We start from the raw sequence: 19,116 nt of genomic DNA, 5'->3' as shown, positions 1-19,116 counted from the left end.
AAACCCCTTGGACTGAAACCCTGACTCAGAAGGATTCAAAGGAAATTTTCCTTCTGTCTTCTTTGGACCATTATTTTCATCTTTCAGGGTTTGTTGTTTGGGGTTTTGTGTGTGCTTATAACAATTCTAAAATCCCACAGTGCTTTAGAGTTGAAGGGGAAATCAAGGCTATGTGTTTCAACTCCTGCAAGGCATGCTGGCCTGGAAAACATGCTTACTTTCATGGTGAGAAAAGAGTAAATATTCAGCCAAAAGGCAGCCCAGGTCATAAACCCACAAATGTAGACAGGCATAGCAATTAAGAACTCACTACAAAAAAGACCAACAACTATTAAACTCCAGTCCTGGAATTTGCCTCTACTGTTAAATGATGGTAGCAAAAGGGCTTCCAAACACACAGCTCTGCTACAGAATCCCAGTATGATGGGGGGATGGAAGGGACCTCTGGAGACCATCTAGTCCAATCCTTTTGCTAAAGCAGTCACCCAGAGCAGGTTGCCCAGGATTGTGTCAGGTGAGTTTAGAATCTCTCCAGAGGACACTCCAGAACCTCTCTGGGCAGCCTGCTCCAATGCTATGTTACTCTCAAAGTAAGGAAGGTTTTGCTTATGTTTAGGTGGAACTTCCTGTGTTCTAGTCTGTGGCCCTTGTCCTATCATTGTGCAACAATAACAAGTGTTTGGCCCAGTCCTCTTGTCCCCCACCCTTTAATTATTGGTAAGCATTGAGAAGATCCCCCCCTCAGCCCTGCTGCACAACACAGTTTGGTGTCATCAGCACATTTGCTGAGGGTGCCATCAAGACAGCTGAATCCCCATCCCTGGAGGTGTTTGAAAGACACGGGTACGTGGTGCTGAAGGAGATGGTTTAGCATCAGCTTTGGTAGAATTAGATAATGGCAGGACTCGATGATCTTAAAAGGTTTGTTCCAACCCAAATGATTCTACCAGTCTAGGGTTCTATGGGCTTGTCATCACAAAACCACACATCACATTTCAAACTCAAACGTGCACTTTCTACCACAACCTGCTCTGCACAGAAGGCAATACTGGATGCATATGGCCTCTCCTTACATGCAGGAAAAATCCCACAGATACACTGGGAAAAGAAAAAATAGGCAGGTCCTGAAGGAGGAACGGAAGGAGGTTAATTTCTTTTCCAACAGCACCGATGGCTAAAGCTGCCTACAAAGACCAGGTGCCTCTTGCCTGCAAAGCAAGTGGAAGAGGAGTGTTTCAGCTGATTTTTGGCCTGTGCCTCCTCTCTCTCCCATCTGCATTTCCAGTTCCCACAGCCTCAGAACGGTGACAGGGAAAATAACCAGAGCAGCCCAGGGGCCAGGCAGATGAACTCCCAACCATTTAGATGACTGAAGTGTACTTCTATAAATCAAGCTGATGCTCTGATGCAGGAAAGGGTCTGGGGTGTTAAATAAATAGACAGTAAATTTCAGAGGATTTGGTAAAATTAGGATTGTCATTACTTCTCCATTCCAAGAAGACTAATCTTGCTTAGAATTACCCAGCCCTTTCAATAGCTCCTACACTGATAAATGAAGCCTTTGCTCTCACAAATGCCTCTCCTTCCCCTGATGAATGTGATGTGTTCCAGATGGATGGAGAAACCATTCTTGTCTTTTGCACTTGCTCAAGTTATTTCCAGACACCCAATGGGCCACAGCACCAACAGATGTAAATCAGCTGATTTACTCCACTTCTTAGAGGGGGTGAGAATCCAGCCCACTACTTCTAAACTTAAAATCAGGTGTTGTACATCCCTGAGCAATGTCCTGCAAAAGATGGCAGGAAACCCTCTGAAAACACTAAAGATGGTAACTGCACAGACCATTTTGGGCAAGCAGCTCCTGGAAAATGCCATTTTAATTAGGCTGATTTAAATGTAGATGGCTTTTTTTTCAGCTGAGGTCTTTGAACCTGCTTTGTACTAACAGGAGTTGGCCTCACAGTCCTCAGCCAAAATCTGTCCTTTTACTCCACTAATAGGAACAAGTAGAGAGGGAATAGCAACCTCCACAAAGCCTGTGTGATCCAGTCCAAAGGAGATCAGCATCTCCAACATCTGATGAAGGGATACAGAGGAATTTTGGGATTAAAACAGTCAATATTCTCCCTCTGCCCAGGTGTGCTCTCTGTGATGTCCAGGCTTTCCTTTGGGCATTGCTGAGCCCACATAGATGCCCCCATGGCATTTCCAACATATGTTTACACGCAGAGCTCAAGTACTTTCAAACTATGTAAGTGACTGACCTCTTGGCCAGTATTAGTTTTAACTTCTGTGCTTCTCACTCCTGTGTGCACAGTTAAGGCAGGATACCAAATCAGAGTCATGGAACAGGTTGGAAGAGGCCTCAAAAGGTCACCTAAGCCATACTCCCTGCAGTCAAGAGTGACATCTTCAACTTCAGGTTTCTCAGAGAATCATTAACCTTGCCTGGAATGGTTCCAGGGATGGGACATCTACCACCTCTCTAGGCAACCTGGGCCAGTGCTTCACCACCCTGAGCGTAAAATTTCCTTATCTCTAGTCTGAATCTCACTTCTTTTGGTTTAAAACCAACACCTCTTTTCCTGTCACAACAGGCCCTGTCAAAAAGTCTGTCCTCATCTTTCTTATAGGCCCCTTTGAGTACTGAAAGTCTCAATAATGTTTCCCTGGAGCATTCTCCTCTCCAGGCTGAACAACCCCACCTCTACTCTCAGCCTGTCCTCATAGCATAGAAGTTCTAGCCCTCTGATAATCTTCAGAGGCCTTCTCTGGATCTGCTCAAACAGGTTCATGTCTTTCCTGCGCTGAGAACTCCAGAGCCAGACACAATACTCAAAGCTCCTCTCTAGAAATAAATGTACCAATGCTGGTATTCAGCTGCCAGAAAGACTCTGTAGAAAAACCTCTATGGAAACCAGTGACTGGTGAGGGGAGATAGTTGGTCTGTAACTCTCAGCACATATGAGACTGTGTCTGCTCTGTGAGATGGGGACAGATGGATTCAGCCTGGGGAAGGGAATGCAAGTGTTTCATTAAGGCCTTCTCCTCACAGTGTGGTTGAATTCATGCTATACTGGCCTTTTAACATGAAATATTTTTATCTGAATGCTATTTCACAGCTTGTGCTACGTGCAGCAGTGCTGGTCCTCATCGTGCGTCTGCCAGCACCTCTGTCCACCGTCTCACAGACCCTGAGCCCACTCCTTCTTCCCAAATAAGCCTTCTGTGCCCATCTCCAGCTTTGTGTGTGAAACCCCAGAATGACTACCTAGGGACATGTTTTAAGGAGATGCAGCTCTAAAAGCTTATGTGCCTAAAAATACAGCTTTGTACAAAACTACTGTATCATGAAGCTCAGGGACTGCAGGGAGCAGAGTGATCAGTCATGCCAAAAACTGCAGGAAGGAACTTTTCAAAGCTCAAGTCCATTTGCTTTGGTGAAAGCCAACTCCCCACCTCTCTACATAGTTTAAAGATGACAAGGAAGTCGAGTGTTTGCTAGAACATCTCAACCAGCAAAGGAAAAATAAAGAGCTCTGTCTGCAAGAATAAAAGCCAGCTCTTCTAGTGTGTGCCTTGCTTTCATCGATGTCAGCTCCATTAATGCTGTGTGAAACAAGGGGTCTGTAAGGGAGCAGCTGGCCTACAGGGGGACTGGCATCCACCACCAGCCCACATGGGATTTACTCCAGCTGTTCAGGTTTAGGTCTCTTTCACAGTGTTACTCCAGTTAGGCTGGACTTATAAGTACCAAGGGTCAAAAGCTAAGAATGTTCACAGTCTAGTTGCAAACAGATTCATTTTTTCAGTCAGAGAGACTTCAAGCTTTCACACACATAAAAATAAGGAAAACAGGAAAAGTGTCCAAACTTACAAACACACCACAGAGGCATTTCTACTACTTTTCTCTCCTTGGTCATAAAGGCTCCATAGAGCCAAACACCTTTATACATTTTCATGGTTTCTGGGGGTTTCTTCAGAGAATACTGCATTAGAAAATACCTACTCGAGTACAACAGCAGTGGGAGGAAGCTTCAGCACCAGAGCAGAGACTGTGACAACCCAGCCTGGCAGGGAAAAGGGGACACATAAGACTTTAACTGAGACTTCCGAGCCTTTCTGGATGTTTTACCTCCCATTCTGTCCCCTAGTTTCACAGCTGTCTTCAATTCATGAGGTGCATGACCTCTTCATCACCTACAGCATTCCTGGATCCAGGAGACAGCCAAAGCCTGGCATTCCTAGTGCTGGCTCTTCGCTGCATGGTACCCCTGCCAGTTTGTTCCTCCTTTGAAAGCACCACACTTATCCCTAGTATGGGAATTCAATTCCTGAACCTGCCTGGGCTTTCACCTTCTTTCCACGGGTTCAGTCAATGCCAATGGAACACCTTTGTAACTGCAGTCTGGTCATTTCCCAGCAGACAACCAGAAATATCCTCCTGCTTAGTCAGACAAATCCTGCCCAAAGGCTGAGGAAGAAGCAGCTCATCTATGCCTGTTACAGTAGCAGATGTCTATACAGTGGCTGGTCTGGAGGAAGAACTTTACTGCTGTAATGATCTAAGAGCATGAAAACCACATGAAGGAGCTGCCTGAACACTCTTCTCAGTTTCTAACCAAATAGTAGGTTTCATATTAGACAATGACATGATAGAATTCTTCTCCCTTTTTTCATGATCATTATTGGTTAAAAAATGCCCATCAGGATGTATGAAATCAGATCTTGACACAGTGTTTACATAGCAACAGCAGTTCTTTCCAGCTTCATTTGGGACTCTGAGACCAAACATTGCCCACAGTTGCGCTTTAGGCATCTTTGCTGTAACAGCATTATAAATATGTAATGAGAGTTTAGAAGGCAGAAGGAAAAGAGATAATGGAGATGCCCCATCTAAACATCATACTTAGCTCTCATCATCTGAAAAGAGCTGTGAACTCCAGTGTGCACTCATCAACACTTTGAGGTAAAGCTATCCTTGTTAGAAGATGAGCACAGGAATCACTTGGCAGCAGAGAGAGAAAGATGTCAAGTTCCAGAGACAAACTGCCTGCTGCATTTTTCACACACTATAAATTTAAACAAAACAAAGAAGCTAAACATGGAAATGTGAGGGACTGAGTTCAAGTAATTTGGATTTAGAACAATGGTAGCAAGATCATCCATGCTACATGAGCACTGATTTGGATCAAATCCCTGAAAGAGAACCCGAGCAAAGCTGCTTTCAAATGTCAAAGAGATGAAAGCAAGGGAGGTCATTCAGTACCTGGCCACCTTTGGTGCATCCATGGCCACTGTGAGCAGAATCTATGCACTGTGAGTCTGAATCATGCAGACTCAAACCACAACTGTGACTAATATCAGCAGATCTCTCTGGGTGGGCTGACGGGTCAGAACCTCAACTGCAGCTCAGTACCTTCTAGCACATCTACAAGGAAACAAAACTCCTTGCTACAAAGATACTGAGGTGCTGGAGCATGTCCAGAGAAGATCAAGCAGGCTGGTGAGGAGTCTTGAATACAAGTCCTCTGAGGAGCAGCTGAGGTAGCTGGGGCTATTTAGTTTGGAGAAGAGAAGGCTGAGAGGACATCCAATTGCTCTCTACAACAACCTGAAAAGAGGCTGTAGCCAAGTGGGGGTTGCCCTCTTCTCCCAGGTGCCAAGGGACAGGATGAAAGTAAACGGCCTCAAGCTGCACCAGGGGAGGTTTAGACTGCATATTGGGAAAAATTTCTTCCCTGTGATTATGATTTATGTGACAGGTTCTGCCTCAATGAGACCCTTTTTCTTCTCATCATCTCCTCTTGAGTTATGCTTCCATCCTCCTTTTCTGACATGCAGCTCAAATTCTTCTCCTCCATCTTTAGGCCTTTACTTCCCCATTCCCTCCTCCCCTTGATTCATGGCCACAGCAAAAGTGCCGCCTGATTATCTGCTGACACACACTTTTAACGCTCCTGCACAGAAAGCAACAAGTCTGGAAGCTTTTCCAACTTCCCCTCCAGATGATGTCATCCTGGACAGATGCCAGGCTGGGTTACAAGTGAAAATCCTTCACTTGAGTCAGACATCCTCCTGTTTTTAGGCCTGATTTCAGTGTCACACAGCCAACGGCCGGGCCAAGTGGTTCACATTATTCAAGTGCAGACGCCTGCTGGGGTCTGAACAAAGCTGGGCTTTGTGGCAGGTGAAGGGGCTCTGCAGCACAGGAGCCCCTTTTCAAGGCAGGTGGCAGCTGCTTTGCTCCAACGCTTCATGCCAAGATGAAAACTGCTCCAGACTCCCTCCTGCCCTCCACAAACTGCAAATCCAAAAGCCAGGGTCTGAATCTGATCTGGCACTGCTCAGTAGTTTCAGTTGAAAAAGACCTCTAAGATTACTGAGTCTAACTATCAAGCTAAGATCACCATGGCCATTAAACCATGTCCCCACGTGCACACATTTCTTGAACACCTCCAGGGGCAGTGACTCCACCACCTCACTGGGCAGCCTGTTCCAAAGCCTGGCAACTCTGCCAGTCAAGATATTTTTCCTCATATTGAACCTGAACCTCCCCTGGCATAATTTCAGGCCATTTCCTCTCGTTCTATCACCTGGTACTAGGGAGAAGACAACAACCCCAACCTCACTCCAGTCTTCTTTCAGGGAATTGTAGAGAGCAATGAGGTTTCCCTTCAGCCTCCCCCTCTCCAGACTAAATCCCAGTTCCCTCAGCTACTTCTCTAGACCCAGCTGCTCAACATCTACAGCTCACAGGCTGTAGGCATTTAGCAGCCTACAGACTGCGAGCTGGCACACACCCATCTGGCTCTGTTAACTTCATCACCTGGCTGTGCCTCCCCATTTCCCCCTAGATTCTCATTAGTGGTGAAATAACTCTTTGCATTAATTTCCCTCCTTGCAACACAATGATCAACACATTGAGGTTGTGCTTTGGTAATTTAGACAAGTGACGTGTTGCTGTGAGTAGAGCTGGGCAAGGGGCAGAGGAAGCTTCCCCAGAGCACATCCAGATCTACCTGGCCTGCTTTTAAGATGAGAAGACTTAGACCCACACATGTCCAGGTCTCTCTGCATAGGCAACCAAGAGAGTCCAGCTCACAGAATCCCAGCATGATGAGCATTGGAAGGGACCTCTGGAGATCATCTAGTCCAACTCTCTGCTAAAGCAGGGTCACCCACAGCAGATTGTCCAAGATCATAATGTCCAGGAGGACTTGGAATGTCTCCAGAGAAGAATTCCCAGTCTCTCTGGGCAGCCTGCTCCAGGGCTCTGGCACTCTCACAGTGAAGAAGTTCTGCTGGAGGATTAAGTGCTTTAGAAGACAAGGTAAGCACAGATGGAAAAATGAAAAAGCTTTTGAGACAACGTGCACGTCAATACAAAGAGTGACAGCACATGCAGCAGCTGCAGGCAGCAGTCCGCCAGGGCTCCACCTGGCCCCCAAGGACCACCATCATTTTTACAGAAGCTGATGGCTCAACACAGGACACAGACCCCAGACACCAGCCCTGGCCCTGTGTGCTGAATGAGCTCATCTTTCACCAAGCTGCAATCACACAGGGCTGAGGTGTAACCACATACGCTGTTGACAATGACTGGAACCCATGGACAAGTAAGAACCATCATTGTTTCAAAGTGTGAACATGAGTCACATCCCAGCATCAGCTGTCTTCATCCACAGTGAAGAGCACAGCCCAACACAGTATGTAAACACTCACATATGAAGCCTTTGGAGTTCCCCAAGTGCATGCAGAAGATCTAAAGCTTGCTTTATTTTTAACACCAGGTGGGTCACATCATGCCTCCTGAGGGGGATGAAAACCAGTCACCCAGGCCCAGGAGAAGCAGCTGAAGGGGCAGGAGTTCCCATGTCCTGTGGCTTCTCCAATGGCCTGAGCAGGCTGGCAGCTTCCATACACCTCAAGAACTACCCACCTGTAGCTACTGTGAAAGCCACATGGATGTAGAAGGGTCCCCAGCGTGGCTTAGCAACGAGCAATGGTGGCTGCTGGCCTTCTGAGTTCACCCCACCTCTAAGCACCCAGGTCCCCCTTTCAACTGTGTGGCTGTGTGCCCATGCAGACATCAATACAAACACTGCCCTGCACTGCATCTCTAGAGTAGATAACATGCCAGGGACTAGACAGCCACTCTGGCTTTTTGGTTAAACAACCCTCTCTTAGAAAGCCAACCTGGAGTACTGTGTCCAGCTCTCCAGACCTCAGCACAGGAGAGACACAGACCTGGAGGCCACAAAAACGATTAGAGGGCTGGTGCACTTCTCCTGTGAAGAAAGGCTGAAAGTTGGGGTTGTTCAGCCTGGAGAAAACTTCAAGACTTTATTGCAGCCTTTCAGTACTGAAAGGGCTTGGTAAGAAAGATACAGATAGACCGTTTTAGCAGAGCCTGTTGTGACAGGACAAGGGGTGATGGTTTTAAACTAAAAGAGGGAGATTCAGACTAGAGAGAAGACACTTTTACACTGAGGGTGGTGAAAGACTGACAGAAGGGGTGGTAGAAGCCCCATGCCCAGCAGTATTCCAGGTCAGGTTGGACAGGGTAATGAGCAACATAACAAGTTGAAAATGTTCCTGCACACTGCAGTGGGGACAGACTATATGATCTTTAAAGGCACCTTCCAACCAAACCATTCTGTGACTCCATGATAAAAACAAATGTCACTATAAAAGCCTGCAGGTGACCCTCCAGTATCTGTGGGCAACAGGCACAGGGTTAAAGTACAAGCACTCAGTTGTTTTGTGCTTGCAGGATGCCAGCACAAGGTACTGCCCTAGCACCCTGGCTTCTGAGCACGTTTACAATGCAAGATCAAGCCCAAGCCAGAAGATTGAATTTCAGATACTGAACCATTTGCTCTGAGGGCAAATCAGCAGCTGACTTGGCCTGCCCCTCTGGTTTGCTTCTCTCCCTGACTCTGAAAACAATGTTCTGCTTGGGGTTTATCAATCAGAGCAATCTCCCCTTCTGACACCCTCCCCATGCCACTTACTGCAAGAGCTCCACACACCAAGCACACTGGGCTAATATTTGACCACAAGGGAAAAAAAAATACACAGAGAAAAGGAACATGTGTTAAAAAAAAAGGGAAATCCCTAGTGCAACCATCATTGTGCAGCCGTCCCAGCTCTGCCACTTCTGCAGCACATTTCAACACCTTCATTAGCATTTTCAGAGATGAAATAGTTGGGGATGGGGCTGGTATTCATCACCGCTGTCAAACGTTGAACAAGCTAATACAGCTCAGCACTCTGCAAATGACAAGTTTTGAGAAACACTGCTGAGCTCAGCCAGCTCCCACGACTGCTTCGCTGGGGAATTTATCTACTGCAGCCTTATGCTGGTGCTGAGAAAAGGTCTCTGAGGTTAAAAATAAGCAAGGAGCTGCTCTCTGTCCCAACTCGTAGACTGCACTGCAGGGGCTTGCACCAGGGAGGGAGAGCTGAGGAGCTACAGGCAGGCTTATCTGACCATAAGCATTCAGGTCTCTTCAGACAGGCAGCTGAGGGGAGGCCATGGGAGTCTGTACTGAAGACGGGTGCTCTACAGGAGACTGACACACCTTGCAGAAACCATGGAAAGCCCCTGAGCTGCCTCCTTTCAGGCAGTGCTGCCAACAGCACCTCAGCTCATAAATTATGTATCTGCAGGGAGGAGAGAAACACAAATGTGTCGGACAAGCTGCCGCCAAGGGCTCTGGTGTTTCTCACGTAGATTGCATGTGTGCACATGGCTGTGTTGGGCAGACAATGATTGCTAGCCTAGGCTGAAAGAGCACATATGACCATGACATCAAGACACCAGAGCAACAGAGAATGACAGCAAAGTGGCCATTAGCTCTCTCTGGATGATTTTCAGAGAGCACTGGAAATGATTTAGTCCCATACATCAAGGCCACCCGAGCCACACGTCCTCCTAGGTCCTACTGTCTCTTGCTTCCAGTAGTAGATACTGGTATCACATCCCCTTCCAGCCCTTTGTGTAATCATAGAATGTTTAGGGTTGGAAGACACCTTTAAGGTCTAGTGAAATCCCTCTGCAGTAAGCCTAAAGTAAGTTGCTTACAGTCCCCTCCAGGCTGGCCTGGAACATTTCCATAGGTGGGGCATCTATCATGTCTCCAGGCATCCTGTGCCAGTATTTCACTATGCTCAGTGAAAAACACTTCTTCCTTCTACAGTCTCAATATCCCCTCTTTTAATTTAAAACCATCACCCCTTGTCCTGCCACTGCTAAAATGTCTGTTCCCATCTTCCTTATTGGCCCCTTTAAGTGTTGAAAATTCACAATAAAAGTCTCCTTGAAGCTTTCTCTTCTCTGTTATTGCATGCATTCCGGATGGGAAGCAAAAGGAGAAGCAGAAGTGCAGCACAGGCTGATGTGATCACTACCATCCTCGTCTGCAAAATGCTTCCTTTTGTAAGTATTCGACATGTAAGAGTTGACAAGAGCAAGAATGCTGAGGAAAAGTGAGTTGTTGGGTATAGAGCAGAGCTGTGGGAACTGATGAGTAACACAGATCTGGTAAAACCCTCCTTCATTTATTCTTGCTCCTGCCCTCCTTACAGACTGATGTCATTGTTTATACTCAGACTAATGTTCAGAGCAACATATGACCATCCATAAAGCACTTAGCACAACTATGTTCTCAGTGCATCCTGCTTCCTGGAGATTTAATATGGTACCAAGGAATTAATTAACCTGGGGAAAGGAGAAAGGGGAATTTGTGTGTCTGGACATCCAAACACTAGGAAAATTTCAGGCTGCCATCAGCCGAATATGCATATGATAAGGCACTGCAGCACTTACCCTGAACTTCCTCTCCAAAGATAATGCAGAGATTACAGTAACCAAGCTGTGGTCAAGAAATTGATATACACACATGTGAAGATCCTCACATGGACAGAGCAGGCTGATTTGAATGTGAGATAGATGGTGACTAAGACTCTGCCTCAGGATTGCCTGCAACCAGCTCTCATGCTAATATGAAACCCAACTTGCTGACACTGATCTTTAATAAACATTGCTTAAGATGTTAACTAATACAGATTATAACACAGCTTTTCACAGTGCAAATATGGGTTGGCTGTCTTTCCATTTAATACTTGAAACAGCTTTCATTATCAAGAGTGTGAGGCCATCAGAACGCCGCTGGTTGTGTTTTGGCACGAAGGGAGTGCCTCTGCCTGTTGGTTCTCATTACAGCCTCTGGTATGTTCCACCAAGACCCAGGAGATGTGAACAAACTAATAAAACTGTTCATCTGGGCTGTGGCTAGCAACACAGCCAGCAAGAAAGCAAAGGTGGAGGGATGCTGTTTCTCTGCAGAACTTCAAGAGGGGACTACTTCATTGTGAAAGGTGTTGTAAGCTTTCACAGAATCATAAAGTTGGGTTTGTTGGTAAAAACCTCTACGATCATCGAGTCCAACTGACACCCTAAGATCACCATGGCAAATAACCTATGTCCTGAAGTGCTATGTCCACACATTTCTTGAATACTTCCAGGGATGGGGACTCCACCATGTCCCTGGGCAGCCTCTTCCAATGCCTGGCCACTATGCTAGTCAAGAAATCAAAACCTGCCCTTACACAGTTCCAGGCCATTTCCTCTCATTCTGCCACTTGATACTAGGGAGAAGAGACCAACCCCCACCTCACTCCAATGTCCTTTCAGGAAGCCATAGAGGGCAATGAGATTTTGCCTCAGCCTCCTCTTCTCCTTTCATTTACTTATACAGTGTCATGCAATCATAGAATCACCTGGTTAGAAAAGACCTTAAGTTCAGCAAGTCCAGCCATAACCTAACATCTCCCTGTCACCTGTGTCAGCTGTGAATTAGGGTTGATCTGTGGCTCAAAATGCTTTGATAGCTTCATTCAGAAGGCTACTGTAACAACCCGCTCTGCTTTTATCAATCCTTAACCAGTTGACACTGGCAGCCTAAAATACTTGTCCCTTTATCACAACTTTTGTCTTGGTCATATCTGGGTTTTTCTTCTGGCAAGTCAATTTCCCATGAAGCTGTATGTTTTCCTCACAAGCCACTTTATTAATAAAAATCAGGATAATTATTCTCAGAGGTTAATTGTAAAGTGGGGAAACTGAAGAAGAACAGCAACATGAAGTAATTTGACCCAGTCCTCCTAGAGAGCAGTGGAGAAAGATGACAGTTCTTCCAGGCCTCCATCCTTTTCTCCTTTATCCCTGGGGTATTCTTTATGTCCATAACAAGGCAGGTGAGGGATGCTGCAGTATCAACCCTGACAGTGAGACAAATCCCTATTCAAACCAAGAAAACCTCATGTGGTCACTAACAGCAGATGAACCCACACTGCCAGGCTCTTGAACCATTGCAGCTGAAGCGGAGCAAGCGGTACCACTGCCAGGAATATTCCTGGCTACCTCCATGCACCAGCAATGGGAAGTTTTTTACTTAAAAATCAAGACCTGTAAATATCAAGGAGAAAGGGATAAGTAATCCTTCCACCCTGCCAAGAACCACCTGCAATGTGAAGCACTGACACACCTGAAAGCTGTTTCCTGTTTTATGGGCAGAGAGTTGGAAAAGGCTCAAAGTGATTTTTCTCTGCTGTAGCTTGAAGGCTCCAAAGAGGAATGAAGGCATCATGCAGCATTGCAGAATCAATAATTACATTATTGGTTTGATGTCAAGGCCAACTAGCTGCAAGTGGAATTAGTACATACTCTGCACAGGAAGACAAGCACATGCCCTTCCCTAGATGGGAAAAAAATGTTGGCTGTGAAGGTCCTCCACACAGATGTGCACAGAAGCTCCATAATCAGCATCAGATATACCAGTGCTGAAACACTCAACACCAGCTTCTCCTCTTGACATGTGAGAGTCTGCAGCAAGGACCTCCTGAAAGGAGGTAGTAGCAAGGTGGGGGCTGACCTCTTCTCCCAGGTAACAAGTGATAGAATGAGAAGAAATGGCCTGAAGTTGAACCAGGAGAGGTTTAGATTGGATATCAGAAAAAAAAATTTTCTTCACTGAAAGGGTCATCAGGCACAGAATCAGGCTGCACAAGAAAGTGGTGGAGTCACCATCAGTAGGAGTGTTTAAAAGACATTTGGATGAGGAGCTTAGGGATGTGGTACAACAGTTGTATACAGGGAGATGTTAGGTTATGGTTGAACTCAATGATCTTAACTAAGGTCCTCTCCAGCCAGGCAATTCTATGGCCTTGTCTGTTCCATAGATGGGACAAAGTGATAGTAGACAAAGCTGTAGCCCAGACTAACCCTCTGCATTTGGATTTTACACCCAAGAAAGGCTATATCTGGCCAACCCAACTCCTCACTCCATGTTAAAGAACCAAACTGACTGAGGTCAGATCAAAACACCATTTTATACCTTCAACTTCTCACTATTGCCCTGACTTGCACCAACACGAAATGTTATTCACAGTATCACCAAGGTTGGAAGAGACCTCATAGATCATCAAGTCCAATTTACTGAATGTCATGGACTAATCTCTGCTGTTCCTGGTTTGGCTGCTGAGAAAGAATTCAGCTCTTCAGATTAAGTCACAGAATCACAGAGTAGCGTGGGCTGGGAGAAACCTCCAGAGATCACCTAGAACAGGTTGCCCAGGATCACAATATCCAGGTAGGTTTAGAATCACTCCAGAGGAGACTCTATGACCTCTCTGGGCAGCCTGGTCCAGTGCTCCATCACGCTCAAAGTGAAGAAGTCCTGCTGGAGAAGAGCACAGAAGTATAGAGGGAGGAGTGAGGAACCTGTAAAGTTTGTTATGCTAAAGGAAAACAACTGTACAGAGTGTATTAAACTTTAAAGATCCAGAAGAAGCAAAACAAAGGAACTTTTAGGACCTCTATATGAGGTGATGTAAAACTGATAATATTGCAGCAGCTTAATGCACACTTTGAACCTCACCCTGGGAACAGCCAACACTGAGGAAGACCTTGCAGAAGCCAGGAGGGAGAGAGAAAGCTGCTTCTGCTTCTCCTCTGGACCTCCACTCACCTGCCAAGGCAATCACCCCACCTTGCATTCACAGAAGCAGAAAACTGGCACCCATCGCCACTGTCACCAAGCAACATGGCACAAACACTACCACAGAGAATGGCTGAAGTCATCTTCCCCCACCCAGCTGGAGACTGCTCATCCCACAGAAGACCTGTCCATTTCCATCTACTGTTGAAACCTCTGCAGCAGCAACTCAACTCCTTATTCCCATAAAAGGCTTTCAGGGACAAAGGGCACTTCTGTCTTACTAAAGCAAGTAAGATCATAGAATCATAGAATTGTTTAGGTTGGAGAAGATGTTTAAGACCACAAAATGCAACCAGCATAGCCAAGTCTGTCACTAAACTGTGTCCCTCAGCATCACACCAGCACATCTTTTAAGACGTCTTTTAAGTTGCATTGAGTAACTTTGCAGCCTGTGATCTGCACATGTTCAGTTAAGTCACTGTACAATAAAAAGTAAGGTAAATCATGGCTCCTGAGTCGCCTTTTGTACTATGGTACACACCCTTGGCGATGCTTGGTGGGCAGCAGACCTGAAACTGCTCTACACAACAGATGTGGGCAGGCTGGAAAGGGTCCAGAAAAGGGCCACAAACAGGATCCAAGGATTGGGAAGCTGCCATAAAAAGACTGAGAGAACTGGGTTTATTCAGCCTTGAGAAAAGAAGGGTAGAGGAGACCTTATCACCATATTGAAGTATTTAAAGGGTGACTACAAAGAAAACTGAGGCTCCCTTTTTACAAGGAGTCACATGGAAAAGATAAGGGGTCATGGGTACAAGTCACTCTAGAGAGATTCCAAAGGGTGATTCACAAAAGGGTGATTTTTCCAAATAAGAACAATCAGCCATCGGAATCCTCTCCCCAGGGAAGTGATGGAGTCCCAACATTGGACATTCTTTAAGATCCATCCAAACAGGATGCTGGGCCATCTTGCCTAGACCATGCTTTTGCAAAGATAGTTTGGACCAGATGATCCTTGATATCCCTTCCAATCTGGGATTCTGTGATTCTAAGTCATACCCATTGTTCTGTGTCCTACTACTGGGCACCACCAAAAAGAGACTGCCACCATCTTGACACACACCCTTCAGATATTTACAAATATTAATAAGATCCCCCACCTCAGCCTTCTCAAGATGAATCAGATCCAGTTCTAACAGTCTTTCTTCATCACCTCCATCAAAACCCTGACACCTTTCTGCTTTGTACTTCATCCAGAATAGCTTAAGCTTTCTCCCAAGATCCCGAAGTTATGCCTGGTAGTGCCATGAATGTAGTAACGGTGCCACCCAGAGGTACTTTGGTGTAGCACGCAGCTTGGTGTCAGCAAGAGCTACTATAGGAGGGAAAGGAAAGACCTATGCATAATCTTCTGTATCAGACTTTAAACCCACCATAAAATAACTACATTTTCTGTTATTTCTAATTTATCTCACCCATCAGCTTTCACTCACATGTTTCTCCCCATCTGTCTCACTGTGTGTTTGGGTTTTCCACACACACTGAGTCAGCCATTCTTAAAAACAGATACATCTCTGACCTCTCTTGGCCAACAAGAGCTATTTCATTTTACTCACAGCTGCTAACACCACCACATGCTCGGTTTACAGAGACATTCATCTGGATTTCACTGCCATACATTATTTCAGATAACAGCAACCACATGCAGAAACAGGAAACATAATAGTGAAAAACAAGCCCTTTTTTCCCCTCATCTAGAAAGCTGGTGACTGCCTCTCAGCTGTGAAATCATGACTCAAATTTGACATAAGAAAATGGTTTTCCCTGTAGATAATCATATATATGTGTGCATGGATGAGGCTTTGAGCCTCTAGCAAGAGGTGTCCAGGCCCATGCAAGATAGTTTGAACTAGATGATCTTTAAGATTCCCTTCCAATCGAAACCATTCTATTATGTATACAGTTTAAGTCAGCTGTCTTGAACAGTTTGGGATGCAGCAACACCTCTGGCACATTTTATGATGGGCAGATTCATAGACTATAGAATGGTTTGGGTTGGAAGGGGCCTTAAAGTTCACCTAGCTCAAATCCCCTGCCAAGGGGCGGGGATACCCTCCACCAGATCAGGCTGCTGAAGGCCCCATCTAATCTGGCCTTGAATTCCTCCAAAGGGCGGGCATGCACAACCTTTCTGGGCAACCTGCTCCAGTGTCTCACCACCCAGATTATGTCCCAGGAGTTATTTGTTCAGTAGCAAAGGTGTAATATATTTCTCTGAGCAGAGAAGAATAGCTTAGATAATTTATTTTAAATCTATAGAGTCCCTTACACTGCTGTTCTCCAGGATAAACAACCCCATGTCTTTCCTCCTCACAGAGATGCTCCAGCCCCCTCAGCATCTTTGTAGCCTCCACTGGACTCTTGCCAGTAGCTTTCTGTCTCCCTAGAACTTGGGAGCCCAGAACTGAACACAGTACTCCAGACGTGGCCTCACTAGGGCAGAGTAGAGGGCCAGAACAATTTCCCTCAACCTGCTGGCTGCACTCTTCTTAACACACACCTTCTTGGCCACAGGAGCACTTTGTTGGGTCATGACAGACTTGTTGTCCACCAGGACATCCAGAGATGCTTTCCAGCAGGCCAACTTCTAACCTGTACTGGTACATGGGGTTGTTCCTCCCTGGGTACAGGACCCTACATTTGTCCTTGTTGAACTTTATAAGGTTCCTTGCCATCCAACGCTCCAGCCTGCCCAGGTCTCTCTGAACAGCAGAGTAGCCTGACAGGGTATCAGCTGCTCCTCCCAGTTTTGTACTATCAACCATGAAGTAATTCTGTAACAATTGCACTCAGGTCTCCTATGTGCAACTGCAGGGCAGCAGCTCTTGGGTTACTGAATGCACAGAATTATGGAGTTGACTGCACAGAGAAGGGCTTGAGGGATCATTTGAAAAAGATGAGTGAGCCTGCAAAAGCCTCAGCTCTGGTAAGATGAGAAGTGGAGAAGCAGCTCTCTCATGTCAGACATCTCAGTGCTGAATACACGTCTGGAGGAAATAGCAGACATATGGAGTCCTTCAGAAAGCTGTGAGATATGACCCACTACGATCACTGAGTCGGCAGCCTAATTTTACAATCTTAACCCTGATAAAAGCTTCAGACACGTCTTTTATCAAACGTGCAACGCTTTCAGGCAGCAGCAAAACCCAAATAAGCAAAATCCAAGAAAGACACCAGTTCTGTGCTCTGTGCTGAAAAAAAATCAGAGCAGCAATTTAACACAAAATATTGTTTACAAGATCGAAGACAACAGATTTTCTCCTTTCTGTCACTTTAATGCACACAGTGTTTTCCCCAGTTGTGTTTTGCAAATGAAAACATCATCATTCTAACACCTGAAAAGAACCTACAAGAAGGCTGGGGAAGAACTTTTCATAAGGGTATCTAGCAATAGGACAAGAGAGAATGGTTTTAAGCTGAGGGAGAGTAGGCTTAGACTGGATCACCAAGAAGAAATTCTTCAGTAGCAGTGAAAGATTGAAATAGGTTGCCTGAGGAGACTGTGGATGCCCTCTCCCCAGAGATGTTAAAGGCCAGGATGGATGAGGCCTTAAGCTCCCAAGTCTGCTGCTTGAGAGGCTTCCCTCTCCATGGCAGGGAGGCTGGAGTAGATGATCTTTAAGATCCCTTCCAAACTAAGCCATTGTATGATCATGCAGCCAAGTCTAACAGTTGCACAAGGAGGTGAGTGTTCAGACAACAAATACAAGTGTAGACTGATAGCCAACTTGTGCCACCAACAGTGTAAGATCTAGGAAAGGCATAGAAAAACTTTTCTCTTGTCCATTTGTTTTGAATATGTTCCAGGCTCCAGACCATAACTCCTTTTCTTCCAGAAATTAATGCATTGTAAGGAAATCAGAGAACAGTGTTGTTTGAAAAAAAGGCAAATACAAAAATAGTCACCTACTGTTAACTCCCCCCTATGATTGCCCCATGCTTTCCACAGACCATAGAATGTGAGGTGTTCACTGACCTGTACTTCCCTGTCCGCACTTGCAGAGCTCTCATACCGCACCGCTGAGCGCCTCCAACATCATTCACAATATCATCTCCAATCATGATGGCCTGTCAAAGCAGTGAAATACAGAAAAAAACAGCCTCAGGTGAGTTTTATATCTGCCATACCTCACACTCCTTGACATAACAAACAGCTGGATTTGATGGTTAATACTGCCATCAGACAAATTACACAAGATATTACTGTCGTCATATTGATTAGAAGTCATCCTACCCTGAATATAATTCACTCTATAGCTCCTCGAGCAATGTACTAGTGCAGGACATACCTGTACAATTTGTCATCAATCACACAAATCAAAGGCATTTGGTACAAATGAAATGTTGAATTTTCTGCAGTTTTATTTCTGCTATGCTTCAAGCAGTTTAGATTAAGTTTAACTTTTTAGATATCTCCTTAAAATCAGAACTCTAAAAGCCAGTCAAAAGCTTAAAGCTGGTGATGGCTGAGATGTGAAACTTCAGAGAGCTCCATCTCACCTCATGTTCAGGTTGATAAAGAAATCTGGAGAATCCCTGTGAGACTTAATGCACTTATTTTGGCACCATGTGATATGCTACGTATAGGCCTGGCATGGTTTGTGTTCCAGCCAGCTTAATTCTGTGCAAAAACTAGTAAACTCCACTTAAATCACAAAAAAAATATGACCAAGAGAAGACATTCTGACTCTAAGATTTGTCTAAGTGTTGATGAAACTATGCACCATGCACAGCCATTTAGAGTTCCTCTCTTTGTTCAAGACTTTTCTTAAACTGAAGTATATCACTCATGCAGTCTCTCTCATTAACAGCTGCACCTTCAATATTTCAAGTGCTTATTATCATCCTGCATTAAAAAAACCACATTCATTTTCTTCTTCAAATTAAAAAAAAAATAGTTGAGGGAGTTCACTGTAAAGCTTAAATATAAACCAGCATATGCATAACCACCAATATTCAAATGATAAGCAAAATGTCCATCTGCAACCTTCCAAAGGCATTCTGGAATACTCTGAAGACAGGCAGCACCTACATCCAGGGAAACACA

General features: G+C 45.3%; 1 protein-coding gene across 10 annotated transcripts in view; it reads right to left on the bottom strand.

The window, feature by feature from the left end:
* Positions 1-19,116, bottom strand: part of LHPP (phospholysine phosphohistidine inorganic pyrophosphate phosphatase) — a 110,219-nt gene that overhangs the window by 59,003 nt on the left and 32,100 nt on the right. For 4 of the 10 annotated variants that reach the window (XM_064145282.1, XM_064145280.1, XM_064145283.1 and 1 more), the window contains exon 6: positions 18,046-18,137. In XM_064145282.1, the coding sequence (XP_064001352.1) occupies positions 18,046-18,137 (92 nt within the window). Of the gene's footprint in view, positions 1-2,943; positions 3,013-4,012; positions 4,074-6,991; positions 7,305-9,315; positions 9,673-12,068; positions 12,292-12,456; positions 12,479-17,805; positions 17,894-18,045; positions 18,138-19,116 lie in introns of those variants that run through there. The other 6 variants (XM_064145277.1, XM_064145284.1, XM_064145276.1 and 3 more) reach the window with 6 other exon arrangements.

This window comes from Pogoniulus pusillus, chromosome 6 (genome assembly GCF_015220805.1).
Source record: "Pogoniulus pusillus isolate bPogPus1 chromosome 6, bPogPus1.pri, whole genome shotgun sequence".
Lineage (NCBI taxonomy): Eukaryota > Metazoa > Chordata > Aves > Piciformes > Lybiidae > Pogoniulus > Pogoniulus pusillus.
The sequence above is the reverse complement of the archived record's forward strand: the minus strand, read 5'-3'. Positions and strand labels throughout refer to the sequence as shown.